The 19,292-nt window shown below is 43.8% G+C and overlaps 1 protein-coding gene across 1 annotated transcript in view; it reads right to left on the bottom strand.

Annotated features, from left to right (window-relative positions):
- The window catches only part of LOC104673019 (O-acyltransferase like protein), a 76,610-nt gene that overhangs the window by 35,498 nt on the left and 21,820 nt on the right, over positions 1-19,292 (bottom strand). The window contains 4 exon segments of the mRNA XM_030925826.1: positions 5,359-5,585; positions 7,817-7,958; positions 14,376-14,454; positions 16,095-16,234. Coding sequence (XP_030781686.1) covers positions 5,359-5,585; positions 7,817-7,958; positions 14,376-14,454; positions 16,095-16,234 — 588 coding nt within the window.

Raw genomic sequence — 19,292 nt, 5'->3', positions numbered from 1 at the left:
TTTTTTGAGACGGAGTCTCGCTCTATGGTCCGGGCTGGAGTGCAGTGGCTGGATCTCAGCTCACTGCAAGCTCCGCCTCCCGGGTTTACGCCATTCTCCTGCCTCAGCCTCCCGAGTAGCTGGGACTACAGGCGCCTGCCACCTCACCCGGCTAGTTTTTTGTATTATTTAGTAGAGACGGGGTTTCACCGTGTTCGCCAGGATGGTCTCGATCTCCTGACCTCGTGATCCACCCGTCTCGGCCTCCCAAAGTGCTGGGATTACAGGCTTGAGCCACCGCGCCCGACTCATTTTCTTTCTTAAAGAATTTAATGTTTACCTATTCTGAGAACCAAGCAAGTGTTTGGAATTGCAAGACAGGGGCCTCCAAGCTCAAGCCAGCTCCGAGAGACTTTCATTTCTGCCTGGACAGAGCCCCACGCCTTCAACATTGTGGGCACAAAGAAGTCTTTGCAGAATTAAAACTTATTCACAGATAAGGTCTGGCTCATAATCAAGCTCTGGACATCTAAATCAGTTTCTTAAATTGAAGAATTTAATGACCTAACATTTTGAAGTTCCAGCCATGAACACAAATATTTCCTTTTAAGTCACTCTTTGTGACTGCGTCTCTGTCTGAAGTCACCACACCCCCCCCCCTTTTCATTCACAGGGATTTTCACCCAGGAATTGGCCATGAGTGCAGCACAACAGCCTCCTAGAGCTGATTCACCTGCTCCTCCTCAGGTTCCTGAGCAGTGAAGAGATACAGGACCCGGGTTCTGTCAGGTTTGGCCAACTTCTTTAGCCTCCCTGAGCCTCAGTTTCTTCACTTTTAGAATGGGCATAATTTTGACCAGGGTTGTCATGGGGATTCTAGAACATCAAATATCTGGTTTGATGCCTCATGTGGTAAAGCTAGTGCTCAGTATGTTTGTTATTATGTTTTTCTGTCTAAATTCTACTTGTGAATGAACTCACCCGTCAGCGGTTTATAAAGGCTTCTGAAAATAACTGCTCTAGAGGGAAGACAACCTCCCTGAGCCTCACTTAGCTCATTTGTAAATGGAAAGTGTTATAAACCATGGGGACATGGAGAAGACTGGATGAAACGATGCAGGCAATCACTGGTTCTCACAGTGGAGGTCTCCCAGCCAGCAGCTTCAGCATCACCTGGGAACTTATTAGAAATGCACATTCCCAGGCCCCACCACAGACCTATGAGGTCAGAGTCTTTGGGTCAGGGCCCAGGAATCTGTGCTGTAATAGTCATCCAGGTGACTCTGATGCTCGCCAAAGTTTGAGACCCACTGGTTGTGACAATGCTCTGAAAAACCTTGCAGCCACTTCGGATCTGCTCAATCACAGTGAGCCCACTTTTTTTGTTGTTGTTGTTTTTTTTTTTTTGAGATGGAGTCTCGCTCTGTCGCCCAGGCTGGAGTGTAGTGGCCGGATCTCAGCTCACTGCAAGCTCCGCCTTCCGGGTTTATGCCATTCTCCTGCCTCAGCCTCCCAAGTAGGTGGGACTACAGGCGCCCGCCACCTCGCCAGGCTAATTTTTTGTGTTTTTTAGTAGAGACGGGGTTTCACCGTGTTAGCCAGGATGGTCTCGATCTCCTGACCTCGTGATCTGCCGGTCTCGGCCTCCCAAAGTGCTGGGATTACAGGCTTGAGCCACTGCGCCCGGCCACAGTGAGCTCACTTTAAACAACAGGCCGTTAAGTAAGAGCCCTGATGCCCAGGGCCTGAATCCATAGCTATGTATGTATGTCATGAAAACTTCCTCATACATTTGCTCATATTTTTCTCATCTAAATAGCAAAGGACAGGCTCATGTAACAGGAAACCATTCTAAGCAAATGCAATGGTTATTTGGAGGATAAAGAGTCAGGAATCCAAATACCCAACTTGGCTCTAAACTTCTAGAAGACACGGTGGTCTTATGTTGATTTGACTCACTGATTAACGTGAAAGTGGAGAGAGAAAAAAATGCTGAATCTCTGGGTCTCTCCAAATTGATCTTTATTTTCAAACATTCAGAGATGTGGTATTTTACCTTTGATGTTTTTGTTTTTTTCTTTTTGAGGCAGGGTCTGGCTCTGTCACCCAGGCTAGAGTGCAGTGATAGGAACTCAGTTCACACTGCAACCTCTGTCTCCAGGTTCATGCAATCCTCCTGGCTCGGTCTCCTGGGTAGCTGGGACTACAGGCACACACCACCATGCCCAGCTAATTTTTGTATTTTTTTGTAGAAACGAGGTTTTGCCACGTTGCCCATGCTGGTCTTGAACTCCTGGGTGCAAGCAATCTTCCTGCCTCAGCCTCCCAAAATGCTGGGATTATAGGTACCACGCCCAGCATCCTTTGATGGTATTAAGTACAAAAATTAAAAAGTTGTTATGGCAACAGAACATGGAAAACCCCCATTTTGAGACCACAGTTAAATGTGCCAGATAAAAAAAGGTAACATAACTTTAATGTCCCAATCATAGGGTGCCTCATTTTGGGTGAGGAACCTAAAGTTTCAGTTCCTGACACCATACCAGGTATGTCTGACCTAAATCCTGTCATCCAGCCTTAAAAGGCTGGGCTCTGCAATCCGGCTCTGAGGACATGGCATGTCTCTGCAATGCAGCTGACCCTGCTGGTCACTGAGTGAGGTCAGAGTAGCCCAGCGAGGTCAGAGCAGCCCAAGCATGTAGCCTTGGCAGATTTAAGCCCCTACCCTTTCTTTCCTCTCCTGGCTTAACCAAAGAGAATGAGGAAACAAGGAATGATTTTAGGAGGAGGTGGTGTAAGTACTTATGATCCCATTTAATTCCTTCCACAGATCCCATTATATGCCCCTGTTTTACACATGTGGAAACTGAGGTTCACAGAGGTCACACAATCTGACCACAGTCAGAGTTAGCAATCAAAGCGGGTTTGATTGGGTGACAGGATTCCTAAGCATGTGCTCTTTCTGCCACACCAAATGTGGAACTGTCTATAGGCTGCCAGTGCGGGAGCGCGGGGTTGCGGCGGTAGCGGCACAGAGACAGAGGTCTAGAACCACATTGTGTGAAGTAATTGAGGGATTCTGAGATTTGGACAGGGCCACCATAACTGCCCTCAACATCTGATGGACCTGCAATAGAAACAAGAGAGCATGATTATTTTCTGGGCCCTAGAAGGCAAAACCAGGGCCCCTGGTGGGAATTACAGGAGAGCCAGGACTGCCTCTCGTTCGGAAGCCTGACCACCAGCGCTTCCCATCACAGGTGGGTCCACAGGAAGCCACCCAGCTGCTAGAGCTGCTTCCAGCTTTGGGGAAGAGGTTGTGCCAGGGACCTCTAGGCCTTCTTGGCTCCTTCTTATATCATATCTCTGCTTACACAAACATGTGTTTTGTTTTTATTGCTGAGCTTTTTGTTGGTGTTGCTACTGTTTTTGTTTCTGCCTTAAGACCCGAATAGGGCGGGGCACAGTGGCTCACGCCTAAAATCCCAGCACTTTGGAAGGTCAAGGCGAGTGGATCCTTTGAGCCCAGGAGCTTGAGACCAGCCTGGGCAACACATGGCAAAACCCCATCTCTACTAAAAATACAAAGATCGTTTGAGCCAGGAGGCAGAGGTGGAAGTGAGCTGAGATCATGCCACTGCACTCCAGCCTGGGTGACAGAGGGAGATCCTGTATCTGAAAAAAAAAAAAAAAAAATCTGAGTAGGATCTGAGAAAATAATTTCTATGCCTTCCACAGTAGGCATATTCCCTGAAGCTGCTTTATCATTTTTTTGATATCCTTCTAGTTCATTCACTGAAATTTCTTTTTTCTTTTTTTTTGAGACAGAGTCTTGCTCTTGTCACCCAGGCTGGAGTGCAGTGGCATGATCTTGGCTCACTGCAACCTCTGCCTCCCGGGTTCAAGCAATTCTCCTGCCTCAGCCTCCCAAATAGCCAGGATTACAGGCATCTGCCACCATGCCTGGCTAATTTTTGTATTTTTAGTAGAGACAAGGTTTCACCATGTTGGCCAGGTTGGTCTCGAACTCTTGACCTGAGGTGATCCACCTGCCTCGGCCTCCGGAAGTGCTGAGATTACAGGCATGAGCCACCAAGCCCAGCCATTCCATTTTATTTGTATCCCCCTAGTTGGAGTAAGAAAGGACAATTGTGTGGACCTGGATCTAAAAGAAATCTGCCAAATATTCACATTCTGGTTCTGTTCTTTTTTTTTTTTTTTTTTTTTTTGAGTCAAGGTCTCTCTCTGTTGCCTGACTAATTTTTAAATTTTTTTTGGCCGGGCGCGGTGGCTCAAGCCTGTAATCCCAGCACTTTGGGAGGCCGAGACAGGCGGATCACGAGGTCAGGAGATCGAGACCATCCTGGCTAACACGGTGAAACCCCGTCTCTACTAAAAAATACAAAAAACTAGCCGGGCGAGGTGGCGGGCGCCTATGGTCCCAGCTACTCGGGAGGCTGAGGCAGGAGAATGGCGTAAACCCGGGAGGCGGAGCTTGCAGTGAGCTGAGATCCAGCCACTGCACTCCAGCCTGGGCGACAGAGCGAGACTCCGTCTCAAAAAAAAAACAAAAAAAAACAAAAAAACAACAACAACAAAAAAAAAACAAAAAAAAAAATTTTTTTGTAGAGATGGGGGTCTCGCTACATTACACAGGCTGGCCTCAAACTCCCGAGTTCAATCAATCCTCTCACCTTGACTTCCCGAAGTGCTGGGATTACAGGCATGAGCCACTGAACCTGGCCCTCTTATTCCACATGTTCTGAAGGTTAGAGAGAGAGAGATTCTATTTGCCTTGGTGTATAGGCAGGCAGGTAGAAATGAAGGCAATGCTCTTGATTTTTCACTAAAACACAGTGCAGTCTATCTCAATGAAATCCAGCCTCTCACTACCTATGCTGGGTTAATCTGTTTCTGGTTCACACGTACCGTACTGCGTGAATTACCTTGTGTTGCAAGCTCAACACCCTCCCTTCAGTTTCTATGTAAATCATTCACCTTCCTGGGGATGGCAGGAAGCTTCTACGGGTCATGTAAGTGTGACACTGAAAGCAGACACTGTGGCCGTGGAATTGTTCTCAGAGAATTGCTGCAGTGAAACCCCAAGTCCTGTTTGAACCCTAGTCTTTGATCAGCACAAAAACACACTGGATAATTGTACTCACAAAATAAAGCAGCATTTTTAGTGACCTTGCCTGACCTTAGCACGCTGACGGTAAACAAAGACGGGACAGTCAAGAGCAGAGATCTAACCTCCACACTGATATTTGGAAGCTGCCGGGCGTTCAGTAGGAGCCAGCACTGTAGGCATTTGTGTCCAACTGCACACTCGGCTAAGTCACCTCTCCTGGGTGGTCTTAGTTTCATTCAAATGCCTACTTTTTCCTCTGCTCAGAGCTGCTGTCAGGGGCAGATGTGCCGGGCAGTGCGTCCGTAGGATTCTGCTGCTTTGTTCATTGCTCTCCGCCTTGCTCAGGGGCAGACTCCCGTAAGTGGCCAGAGGTGCCCCATGTTCCTGCGATGTCCTGCAGGCTGACCCCCATTCCCTAGCTGCCACGCAGACTGTTCCAGCCAGAGGGAGGATGAGACCCAGCAAGGTGATGAACCTGCAGGTAGAAGACACAACAGCTGCGCCTTCCCTCATCTCAGGACACCGAAATGAGACGCCGAGAACACGGGCCTGTGAAAAGCAAACCGCTGCATACTTATGTAGAAAAACTTCAACAATTTTAAGGATGGAGAATGATGCTCTAAGAATAAAACTAATGAAAAAAGAGAAAATACATCAAGGAAAATGTTACTGGATTTCACTTAACTTGTCATAATTATTTTTAAAATCTTAAAGCAACCAAAATACTGAGGAAGATGTCTGCAGCTGATATGACTAAGAATTAATATTCTTTACATACATAATAAACTTTAAAAATTAGTAAGAACCTGGCTGGGTGCGGTGGCTAAAGCCTGTAATCCCAGCACTTTGGGAGGCCTAGGCGGACAGATCACCTGAGGTCAGGAGTTTGAGACCAGTCTGGCCTACATGGTAAAACCCCAACTCTACTGAAAATACGAAAATTAGCTGGGCATGGTGGTGTGTGCCTGTAGTTCCAGCTACTCGGGAGGCTGAGGCAGGAGAATCTCTTGAGCCCAGGAGGCAGAGGTTGCAATGAGCTGAGATCGCCCTACTGCATTGCAGCCTGGGTGACAGCGAGACTGTCTCAAAAAAAAAAAAAGAAGAACCTAACTCACACATGGAAAAGGGGGTAAAGAATATGAATTTACAAGAGAAAAATACAAGTGGCAGATAAACTTAGGAAAGAAAAACCCTCTTTGGCAGTTTTTCAAAGATGTAAATTAAACCAATGTATTCACCTATCAAATTGGTTCCACTTTTTATAAAGGTAGTAGCTTTTGATGCTGGTGAGAGGGTAAAGTAACACATGAGAGTTTCCTACTGGGGACAGGAAAAATGAATTGTTCAGGAAAACAACATCAAATGATTCAAGAATTATGACCCAGCAATTATACTTCTACTTAATTTATGCTAAGAGACTGGGTGCGGTGGCTCACGCCTGTGATCCTAGCACTTTGGGAGGCCGAGGCGATGGATCACGAGGTCAGAAGTTCGAGACCAGCCTGGCCAACAGTGGTGAAACCCCCGTCTCTACTACAAAAATGCAAAAATTAGCCGGGCATCGTGGCATGCGCCTGTAGTCCCAGCTACTCCGGAGGCTGAGGCAGGAGAATCGCCTGAACCTGGGAGGCGGATGTTGCAGTGAGCCGAGACCATGCCACTGCACTCCAGCCTGGGCAACACCCAAAAAGTATTGGGTGACTTGCTGCAATGTGTGTAGGCAAGGCAATGCCTCAAATAAAATTAATCTTCAGTGGACGCCTGACAGCAAGGAACAGGAATGTTTTGGGATAGAATACATTTCTCAGTGGTCCTAAAACCAATCACACTGGGCGTGACCGGCCTTCCCCTTGAACACTTGTGCATTTTCTTGTTTAAGGTAAATGGTGGGCTGAGCATGGTGGCTCATGCCTGAAATGCCAGCACTTTGGGAGGCCAAGGTGGGTGGATCACCTGAGGTCAGGAGTTCGAGACCAGCCTGGCCAACATGGTGAAACCCTGTCTCTACTAAAAATACAAAATTAGCCGGGTGCAGTGGCGCATGCCTGTGGTCCCAGCTACTTGGGAGGCTGAGACAGGAGAATTGCTTGAACCCGTGAAGTGGAGGCTGCAGTGAGCTGAGATTACGCCACTGCACTCCAGCCTGGGTGACACAGCAAGACTCTGTCTCAAAAAAAAAAAAAAGGGTAAATGGTGATCTCCTTGTGTCTCAGTCTGTTTGGCTGCTGTAACAAAATACCATAGACTAGGTGGCTTATACACCCCAGAAATTAATTTCTCACAGTTCTGGAGGGAGGGAAGCCCAGGATCAAAGTGCTGGAAGATTCGGTGTCTGTTGAGAGCCCACTTTCTGGTTCATAGATGGCGCCTGCTAGCTGTGTCCTCACATGTTGGAAGGGGCAAGAGAGCTCTCTGGGGTCCCTCGTCTAAGCTACCTGACCCCATTCGTGAAGGCTCTGCCCTCATGACAGGCACCTCCCAAAGGCCCATCTCTGGAGATCATCACATTGCAGGTGACATTCCAACTTATGAATTCTAGGGGGGGAACAAAAACACTCAGACCATAATATCCTGAAACAGGCAGTACTGGCCAGATATCATGCAATGAATGAGATTTAATAGTGAAATGCAGCTGATGAGGGCGAGTTGATAAAACAGTACCGACAGATCACAACCCACCCAGGTACCTCAGATGTCCATACTCACAGACATATGGCAGCAAATGTGTCCAGGGGGAACGTTCCAGTAGCACATCTGGCCACACTCCCACCAGATAAGGAGGAAGAATTTATTGTAAAAAGAAAGAGAGAAGGGGCCAGAAATGAAGTATTTCTGAATCTTAAAGTATCTACCAAAAAAGAAAAAAGAGATTGTATAAATCATTTAGTTTGTAATAATGCCTTACATTTTTCCAAGTGCTTTCATATCTATTATTTCAAAATGAAACTTCTACAGTAAAAAGGGACAGCTGGGGCTGGGCGTAGTGGCTCATGCCTGTAATCCCACACTTTGGGAGGAGGCCGAGGCAGGATGATTGCTTGAGGTCAGGAGTTTGAGACCAGCCTGGCTAGCATGGTGAAACCCTGTCTCTACTAAAAATAGAAAAATTAGCCAGGCATGGTGGTGCTCGTCTGTAGTCCCAGCTGGGAGGCTGAGACATGAGAATCACTTGAGCCCGGGAGGCAGAGGTTGCAGTGAGCCGAGATCATGCCACTGTACTCCAGCCTGGGCCACAGAGCGAGACTGTCTTCAAAAAGAAAAAGGGTGGGGACAGCTGGTTTTGAATATATCTGATTTATAGTTGGAGGGAAGTAGGGCACAAAAATGTGGAAACTTACAGAATGAGGAACTCTTAGCCCAGCTGGAAGTAAACCCAGGTCTACTGAATCAGTCTTTTCTCCTGGCCTTTCCTAGCGCACGGTACTGGGAAGTAAAAACCTAAACTACGCGCCATTGCTGGCTCAAATCTGTTTGTGAACAAGCCCCCTGACAGAGAAATGCAATGTAAGATGGAAATATACAATTGCAGCCCATAGTCTGGGGAAAGGTGCCATCTGAAATTGAAGGTAAGAAGCAGCAAGTCAGGACACAGCTGATGAGCACTGGAAAAAATTGCGTGTAAAGATCCTACTGGTAAGACTAGGGCAGTTGTCTCCAGTTTTAGCAAGCCTCAGAATTACCTTGAGGGCCTGTTGGCTCTCTGCCTCCCCTCCCTGCAAGTTTCTGATCCAGGAGGTTTGAGGTGGAACCTGACTTTGTGCTTCTGACAAGTTTACAGGTGTTCTTGCTGCGAATCTCAGGAGCACACGGTTAGAATTAAGACCAGGGGACTTCCAAAATCTCCACAAAGGATGGGGACACAGCTTTCCTCCTTCTTTAAAATGGGGATCATAATAGTACCTACCTCCTAGGGTTGTCATGAGAACTAAATGACACACTGATTGTAAAGCCCTTAGAACAGTGCAGGACAGGCAGTAAGTTTAATAAATGCTGGGTGTTCCTCATCTCACCACACCACATTGCCTAGTCTTGCATTCAAGAGGCTCAAGTTTGAGCTAGCTAGCTTTGTGACCCTGAGCAAGTCGCTTCATCTCTCTGGGTCTCATTTCCTCATCTGTGTAACAGTGAAGGGTGGGTCAGACACGATGTATTCTTTTATTATTATTATACTTTAAGTTCTGGGATACATGTGTAGAATGTGCAGGTTTGTTACATAGGTATACACGTGCCATGGTGCTTTGCTGCACCCATCAACCCGTCTTCTAGGTTTTAAGCCCCGAATGCATTAGGTATTTGTCCTAATGCTCTCCCTCCCCTTGCCCCCAACCCCCCGACAGGTCTCAGTGTGTGATGTTCTCCTCCCTGTGTCCCTGTGTTCTCATTGTTCAACTCCCACTTATGAGTGAGAACACGCAGTGTTTGGTTTTCTGTTCCTGCGTTAGTTTGCTGAGAATGATGGTTTCCAGCTTCATCCATGTCCCTGCAAAGGATAAAAACTCATTCTTTTGTGGGCTGCGTAGTATTCCATGGTGTATATGTGCCCCATTTTGTTTATCCAGTCTATCATTGATGGGCATTTGGGTTGGTTCCAAGTCTTTGCTATTGTAAATTGTGCTGCAATAAACACAAGGGACGTGATGTATTCTAATGTCCTTTCCATCTCTAACCCTCAAGGTTCCCATGAGTCTGTGACCCAAGAGTTTCTGAAATGTCCAAAAATGCTGCTGAAAGACTAATAATATGTGATTAACTGTGGTTCCTAATTGTAGTATGGTAAGGGTAGAAACAAGAAGGAAGGGTCATCTGTGTGTCCTCAGCCCTGGCCAAGAGTTGGGGTGCTTGATCTAGGTTACCAGCACGTTCCCACAGGAGACCTGGCAGCAGAATTGTTCATAATCCAATTCCATTTGCTCTGAACCAATGCTACTTCCTGTTAGTATTTGGGTTTCCAAACTAAACTCTTCCACTGAAAACGAAGTGTACTGACCAGCCAGCACACGTCCGCTCCCTTTGGAAGTTCTATTTCTAATTTTAAAGGAATCAAATGACCTTTCTGTTTTGTTTTGGTTTTGTTGTTTTGGTTGGTTGGTTTTTTTGTCAATCAACCACAGCCCAGCTCTAAATCCTGCCATGGTAAACAAAGACAACCGGCAGCCCACACACATCCAATCAGCCTTAAGTGTCTATGCTGTGCTAGATTCCAGATCTACAAGGGGAATATGAAACCTTTATTGGAAACCTCTGTTGAGTCTGTTCTCCAACAACTTCTCACCCCACCCTATCCTGACCTCTTCACTAACACAAGGTCAGCTCAAGCCCTGTCTAAATTCCCCACTCTTACTCTATCCATGCTAGGCTCTGCTTCTCTAGCTTTTATGCCCAGCCCCAACACTTGAGTGAGATTGGACATTTCTTTCCTGACAGTGTTTCCTAATAGCTCAGGCACACACACTTTTCTTCCTAACTAAATTGTGCATATTTTTGAAACGAGTAACTCCCAATCATTTTGATCCCCCCGCCCCCAGCATATACAGGTGATGTCTCATACAAAGGCCAGAGAGAAAATTGCTCAATAAATATTTTCTGAATTGAATTGAGAACACAAAATGGTATTCTGTGAAATGTTTTGGATTCCTTTTGAATTCTTAGCCAGAAAGGTAATTCTATGGGTAATACAAGGAGTTACTATTAAAAGAGTTCCATTTTCTCCACTGGTGCTCAGAGAATCTGTAAGAGAGAGTTGGAGGAGAAAAATCTTCCCTTGTACTTCTAGCACCAGTGTTCTGCTATGTAGGCCTAGTGATTCTCATAGGAAAAGCAAGGTGAAATTAACCTAATAGAGCATAGGAAAAGAGCACAGTTTAAAGCTTATTGTAAAGGACTGTTAAACATCGATTCTAAGCAGCTCAGAACTCATTGCTTTTGGCCACTGCAAACTGGGACAGTGTGATCATCATAAAACGTTATAAAGTCTCCAGTGGGACAGACTTAGAGTGAATGAGTCTTAGACTTAGAGTGAGTCCCTGAGAATAGAAATGTGCAGCCTTCAGTGTTGTGTCTGGATAAAATCAGACACAACTCAGTGTTAAACAGACCTTTAGAACAAGCCCCAGGCTGGGTATGGTGGCTCACATCTGTGATCCCAGCACTTTGGGAGGTCGAGGCAGAAGGATCACCTGACTTCAGAAGTTTGAGACCAGCCTGGTCAACATAAGGAGACCCCAGCTCTACAAAACATTTACAAATTAGACAGGGGTGGTGGTGCATGCCTGATCTCAGCTATTTGAGAGGTTGAGGTGGAAGGATTGCTTGGACCCAGGAGATTCAGGTGGCAATGAGCCATGATTGTGCCACTGCACTCCAGCCTGGGGACAGAGCAAGACCCTGCCTCAGAAAAACAAAAGCAAAACCAAAAACACCCAAGCCCCTTCTTTGTCAGTTCTTGTGTGGTCTCTGTGACCAGGTAGATTGCCTCTGCCTCACAATTAAACTTCAGCAAGATTATCTAACATTTGTCAAGCATATTCTAAGAGCAGGGCCCTGAGCTAAGGGGCTATGAGTACCCATCCTCCCAACTCCCTGTTGTGTTAAAGGGAACTCAGATAATCTAGCCAGCCTAGGAAGTAGGTATTAGGTAGTCTTTTGGGTTGAACTGTGTCCTCCAGAAAGGTTCAAGTCCTAACCCTTAGTACCTGCATATGTGACCTTATTTGGAAATAGGGTCTTTGCAGATGTAATCAACTTTAAGATGAGGTTAGGGTGGGCCCTAAATCCAGTATGACTAGTGTCCTTATGCAAGGGAAGTTTGGACACACAGGGAAGAACTCCACATGTGGGTGGAGGTAGAGGCTGGAATGATGTGGCTACAAGCCAAGGAGTGCCAGGAAGTACTGACAACCACCAGGCATGTGGAGTGGGGCAAGGAACAGACTCTCCCTCAGAGCCTCCAGAAGGAACCAACCTCATCATCACCTTGACTTCAGATATTTAGCCTCCAGAACTGCGAGAGAATGAATCTTTGTTGTTCTAAGCCACCCAGTGTGTGGTCACTTGTTACAGCAGCGATGGGAAAGGACTATTAATGACACCAAAATTCATGGGTCTGGATTTTTAGGAAAATATCCCATAATTGGGTTTCATAATCACCACATCCAAGTTCCATCCAGGCTCTCAGCATTCTGGTGTTAAATAATTTTATTCTTAGGAATTCAGGTAAAGTGTGTTGGGTGAAATTTTATAACATTCTATGACAACAACTGTGCAGCGTTTTGCCCTAGCCCTTGGCCAAAAGCAGTTATGTCCTGACCTGCCAGGATCTTGCTCTCCCTCTGCCATACTAGGGCATTTTTTCTCTCCCAATCTACTACGGGCCTTCCCCGCTCCCCTCCTCTGGGTGAGTGCAGTCCGTGCAAACAGCTTCAGCCTGGTATGCTGAGCTGGTTGTCTCATATCTGTAGAGGAAATACTGGCAGCTCCATCAAAGAGCTTTAAGGAATAGCTGACAAATCCTTTCCAGATGGGGACACTTTACCCCGGGCAAAGACCTCCAATTTCTATCTGCTGCCTCTGTGCCAGAGCTGGAAAAACGCCTGGGCAGCAAAGACTAAATCCCCCTAATCCATCCACCCACGTCAGCTCAGTTGACAGCCACCAGGCCGTTTGCTTTTCCTGGTTCCTCAAAGAGAGTCTCCATCTTGTTTCTCTTCGAACGCTACTTTCTTAAAATATCTTTTTACCAATGGCAATTATTTCTAATATTTTATTTTATTCTAATGTCAACTCTGGCTAGAAAGCTTGGCGTTAGTCTGAAAAATTAGGCTAATTGACAAATCTCTCAAATAATAAGGACTATTAACTCATTAGACTTAGAGTCACTTAGTCACTTGAAATGCTAATTTAATAATAACTACACATTTATCTTTGTTTCTAGGATATTTACGGCTTATCCAACAAGAATTGAAATTTGAATTTGATTTGTAATGATTTATTGCTTTTTTATATTTATTTATTTATGTATGTATTTATTTATTTATTTGAGACGGAGTCTTGCTCTGTAGCCCAGGCTGGAGAACAGTGGCACCATCTCGGCTCACTGCAAGCTCCGCCTCCCAGCTTCACGCCATTGTCCTGCCTCAGCCTACCCAAGTAGCTGGGACCACAGGCGCCCGCCACCACGCCTGGCTTATTCTTTGTATTTTTAGTAGAGATGAGGTTTCACCGTGTTAGCCAGGATGGTCTCCATCTCCTGACCTCGTGATCCACCGGCCTCGGCCACCCAAACTGCTGGGATTACAGGTATAAGCCACCATGCACGTCTGATTTATTACTTTTTTAAACAGCACATGAAATACCTGGCTAGACAGATAATACACCCAAAGCCATAGGAATCGTCACAAATGCAGAGGACCATTTAAGATTTTGACAACTAGCTGCAATATCAATACTTTAAAGGAGAACTCTTAATAATGTATAACTTTATTATATGTTAGTTCTTCTCACTCCTAATAATGTAGAACTTTAGTATGTGTTAGTTCTTCTCTGGATGACCAGAATAAATATAAAAGACACCAGTGGCAAAAACCTAGGCTTAAAATTCTTGCTTTGAAAACTTTAAAAGACTTAGGGGAAGTCAAATCAGTTTCTGTGGATACTAAAATATATTCCTTCCGCATAGCTAAGGGAGAAGTGATTAGAAGGCCATAGAGAGAGCCATGCAGAGCCACCCCTCACTGTACAGAGGAAGAGACTGAACTTGGGGAGATTAAGTGATTGGCCCAGGATCACACAGCTGGGAGGTGACAACCAGGACCAAATGCTGGGCTCTTAACACTAATCCATTACAACATGTTGACCGCACACAGTCCTCGTTCAGAATGGCCTCTGGATATGGCAGGTGGCAGATTGCCACACACGGGCCAGGGCACAGAACACTCACAATATTGAAACCAAACACCACCCACTTCCTTTCTTCAGCCTAACCAGGCAGCTGTGGGTGAGGGAAGATTGTTTACCTTTACATTTTTGTTACATAAAGATTCAGCTCTATCTTTTCCTTATTGTCTCCCTTCCTACCTACTCCATTACTATTCCACCATCTTTACCCTTGAACCCCTCAAACCTCCATTAGGCTCAGTTTATTGCATTGATCACGATGAAAGGTTGGTTCAGTCCTGAAGGAATTACCTTTCTTGGTTCTAAGGAGCTGGGGTTTTTCCAACATTACGCTGTGAGATGATAGTTTCACTAGATATTCTTTTGTACCTACCCAGCCGAGACATCAGAGTCACATCCTCTTCAGCACAAGAATCAGGGACACACACGCCCACACTGTAGTCCGTCCCATCCTGGGAAACACAATGCCACAGTGTTGTTTCATTTTGGCATTCATAACATATATGCATGATCATCCCAAGTAAGTTTGCTGCTAAATAATCAGATTGGGAGTGGGAGAGAAGGATGTTGAAAGAAGAAGTGTTCCAACTTCTTAAAAGATGGTTTTTCCATTACTGAGTGGTTCAAGTGAATTTCCAGAGCATCAGACACATGCATATTTTTTAAAAAAATGCCTCAAGGCTTAATGTAGGTGATCCTTTAAAAAGCAGCCAGTAGTTTTGGATAATCTGCCCCACTGCCTCTCTCTTCCAAATGAAAAGTCATTAAGAGTTGCATCTCCTGAAATTTTCAATACAATTTCCAAGTTGCCATTAATTGGTGGCAGGACACATTGTATCAAATAAAGATTTTATTAACAAATCAAGCCAATAACTAGAATGCCTGTCCCAATAAAGAAAACATCAAATTATAAATAAAACATTCTGGGATGATTCTTCTAAACACATAATTTAGAGGATTGTGTAGGCCTGACCTTTTTCTCAAGTATCAAAACCATTAATCCGCTTTGAAAATGACATTTGTATGCACTGATTAATCCCTCAAGCAATCATTATCCTAACCCTCAGCAGGACAAATGGAGCTAGGTGGTCATCTCTCTGTCTCCACGGCGAACCATTCTAAGATCATTTTATAGCATTAGCATCAGAGAGCTTGGATTTCTTATTGTTAATTTATACAATTGTTATTAGCCAACTTGTAATTTTCCTTTAGTACTGTGTGACACATATCAAATCTATCTTTGTATTTCAAAACAGGCTATGCTGTTCCTAGTTTTGTTTTCTGTTTTTGTTTTTGTTTTGTTTATTTGTTTTTTTTTTTTGTTTTTTTTTTTTCTGAGCAATAAAACGATTAACGTGCTTTGAAGATAGCCCTGCAAATTTGGTCAACAGATTTAGTAGTTTTCATAAAAGTCATGGCCCGTCTGCTAGGATAACCTCAAATTCATGTTTAGAGCTCTCTTTCTGAGAAAAGAGTTAAGGGTAATGGGAAGTCCACCCTGCCTCTGGTATTCTAAAAGCTGTTGATGAGTCAGGAGTGTGTGGAAAGCTCCTTGACTTAATCCACCTCATTCCAAGTAATAATGCGGTTCCCTGACAGCAAGGATACAGTATGGGGACTTTGTCTGGGGCTAAATCCAAATTTTGAGGTCCTTTAGTAAAGGACCTCAAAACCTGAAGTATAGGAGAGTCCCTACTGGACCCCAGCAGAGAAGGGCAGAAGAGAGCTACCAGCAAACTCAAAATAACTCAAAAAGAGAGCCATAGCATTTGAAGCTATAGAAGCTGCTGGCCAGCGTTTGACCTTGGATTCCATGTGAAAGTTGTCCAGAGGTCTTGCTCCATACAATGTGGTAGAAGGAATATCTCAAGTCCTATGTGGTTTGTGAACAAGAGTCTCATTTAATGTCTCACACTCAAGATGCTGAGCAGGTTTCTGCCAAGTATTTAAAATTTAGTTTTTATTTTTTGCAAAACATCGTAATAGTTTTTTTTTTTTAATTATGAAAAGGAATCAATGGAGTTGTATTTTATTCTATATCATCACATTCACTTGTCCTTCAAGAGCAAGTGTGCAGGTCCCCCACACTCACCTGCAGTATGTGAAGCTTGCAGTACTGCCCTCGGAAGTTCCCCTTGGGAGCATGCGTGGAAAGACACTCCCTGTATGATCCCAGCCTGTCCATGTTTCCATTAAGAATGTTGCTCCCAAGCTTCCCCAGAGAGTCATACACTGAATTGCAAGGCAAGAGAAGTTTGCAAAATTACCTTTCTGGAGTCACTTTTAAATAAATTGATAGCTACTTAGCTCTACCTTCTGAATCTATCAAACTTACATGACTGAAAAAGAAGAGAAACAGATCTAGTCAGATGCTACTCTTTGAGCCTATGTTTTGCATACATAGCCCCTCTCATCATGCTGGGAGAACAATGATGTGAATTTTTGTGCTATTACATTGTCTGCCAACAGTTGCTGAAAAAGATGAAGAGTTTGATTTCTTTTAAAAAACAAATGCTTTCTGGGGAGTGAAAAGGTATAACTAAAATTTGGTAGCTTTTCTTTCTCCTCCTCATATACCCAGGAGAAAATACTCATGTTTTTAAAAATTTTTATCCAGTTTTGTGGGACCTTACTTTGGAGAGAGTTAATTTTGTCTTTTTTCATTTAACCTTAGGAGCAGAAGAGTGGAGTGATCAACTCCACAGTTCATGGCATTTTCAGCCCTGGTCCTGCAGAGTCTTTTTTGTTTGTTTATGCTTATTTATGGTCTTTATTCCTTCATTTAAAAAAATTCATTTCCTTTCATCTTTCTTCATCTGTTCATTTCCTTTTCTCAGATTCCCCTCACTCCATGTATGTGTGCTGTGTATCCTCTTATTTGTAGGTGCTCTTGTCTTGTGTATGTGTATCTGCCATATGTGTGAATGGTTTTGTGCTTCCACTCTCCCTCTGTTTCTATATATGTCACACAGTGCTACATTTTTACAATTTTATGTGTATCTAGTCCAGGACCACTAACTTCTGTATAATAATGCATCACCACCTTTGACTGAACTATTCCCCAGATGATGGATGGATAGATGATTCCAACCCACAGAAACACACAGTGGTCACTCCTCCTATGTGTCCCTTTATAGAACAACATGAAGATGGAGCTCAGATTCTACCCGTGAGTGGAACTGATGAATGATAAGCACACAAATGCTTAGTCTGTGTTAATCCAGCCAGATAGTTCGCTAGAGGGACTCCTTCAATCTATATCCCCCAGGGGTGCTGGCTCTTTTTGTTGTCGTTCTTTTTTGCTTTGTGCTGTTTAGCTTTTTAATTTTTGGCAGTTAATGGATATAAAATGGCATTTAATTACTGCTTTGATTTTCATTTATCTGATTACAAATGAGCCAAGGTATTTTTATTGATTAGTCAGCCATTTAAATGTTCTCTTCTGAACCCATGTGTCCTTTGCCAATTTTTTATAGATTTTTTTCTTTGTGGTTTGCCAGAGCTGCTTATTATTCTATACATTGATCCTGTCTGTCTGAGTCATTGAAAGTAGATACTCTGGCAGTTCTCTGTCAGTTGACATTTCCATGATGTCTTTCATTGAACAGAAACCCATACTTTTGGTATCATGAAATCCACCAATATTTTGCTTATTGATTGTGCTTTTGGTATTTTCCTAAGAAATTCTTCCCCATTCATAGGTCACAAAAGGATTTGCTAATATTACCTCCTGCTGTCTTTATAGTTCTACCTTTTGTATTTAGGTCTTTAATCCATCTGAGTCATGGTGCTTTTTTTTTTTTCCCTCCAAAAGGTGGGCTGGTTATCCCAAAACCACCTCTAAATAGTTTTCCCTTTCATCATGGATTCATGGAGCAAGTTTCTTCTTACATCCAGGTCTCATATATACATGGATCTGCCTCTGAGCTCTCTGGTTTATTTTGTTTATCTGAGATGACACTGCCTACAGAGCATGTACGGCCAATGCAAAATGACAACACAGGGCCCCTTGTTTAAAAATGTTTAAGAATTTGAAGATGATGACAGCAAATCACACTTCAGCCAAGCATAAGGCTCTTTTAAGAGTAGGTCCCTGTGTGACTGCAGGAATTGCATGCCCTGGAGCCAGCCCTGATTCTAGCACTGGACTAGATACACATAAAATTGTAAAAATGTAGCACTGTGTGACATATACAAAAATAGGAGAGTGGAAGCACAAAACCATTCATACATATGGCAAATACACATACCCAAAACAAGAACACCTACAAATGAGAGGATACACAGCACACATATATGGAGTGAGGGGAATTTGAGAAAAGGAAAGGAAAAGATGAAGACAGATGAAAGGAAATGAATTTTTTAAATGAAGGAATAAAAGGCATAAATAAGCATAAACAAAACCATATGGTTTTTATTATGGATTTGTAGTATATCAGGTATTCTGCCTTTAGTCTTTTTTTTTTCAAAGTGGATCTAGTTTTTCATGGACCACTAATCACGGATACAAATTTCAGAAAAAGTTTGCTGAGTTCTTCAAAACATCCAGCTAGACTGTTGACTTAAATTTGCTTTGAATTTTTACATTAATGTTGGGGAAGAATTGACATTATTTTTATACCAAGACATCATTGGAGACCATGCTATTTATGCAAATCTTTTTGTATCCTTATAATTTTACTTTTTTTTCCTTGGTAAACTTAAAACAAATTACATAAAATAACTCCTAAATAGATTACAGTTGGCTATTTTCTGTGGTATTTTATTTTCAGTTTATATTTTCTTTTTTTTTTTTTTTTGAGACGGAGTCTCGTTCATCGCCCAGGCTGGAGTGCAGTGGCGCTGTCTCGGCTCACTGCAAGCTCCCCCTCCCAGGTTCATGCCATTCTCTTGCCTCAGCCTCCCAAGTAGCTGGGACAACAGGCACTCGCCACCACGACCAGCTAATTTTTTTTTGCATTTTTAGTAGAGATGGGGTTTCACAGTGTTAGCCAGGATGGTCTCGATCTCCTGAACTTGTGATCCACCCATCTCAGCCTCCCAAAGTGCTGGGATTACAGGTATGAGTCACCACGCCTGGCGACTCAGTTTATATTTTCTAATTGATTGTTGCTGGCATAGAAATATGCTATTGATTTTTATAATTTGTTCTGATATTTGGTGAATTTGCTGAACTTTCTTATTAGTTCTGCAGTTTTATTTCTCCCTCTCATAATCCTTATACCACATCTTTTTTCCTCTTCTAGTTTTGGAATTAAAGTTATAATCAAATTTACAAAGTGAGTTGGGC

Source organism: Rhinopithecus roxellana, chromosome 21 (genome assembly GCF_007565055.1).
Source record: "Rhinopithecus roxellana isolate Shanxi Qingling chromosome 21, ASM756505v1, whole genome shotgun sequence".
In the NCBI taxonomy this organism is placed as follows: domain Eukaryota; kingdom Metazoa; phylum Chordata; class Mammalia; order Primates; family Cercopithecidae; genus Rhinopithecus; species Rhinopithecus roxellana.
The sequence above is the reverse complement of the archived record's forward strand: the minus strand, read 5'-3'. Positions and strand labels throughout refer to the sequence as shown.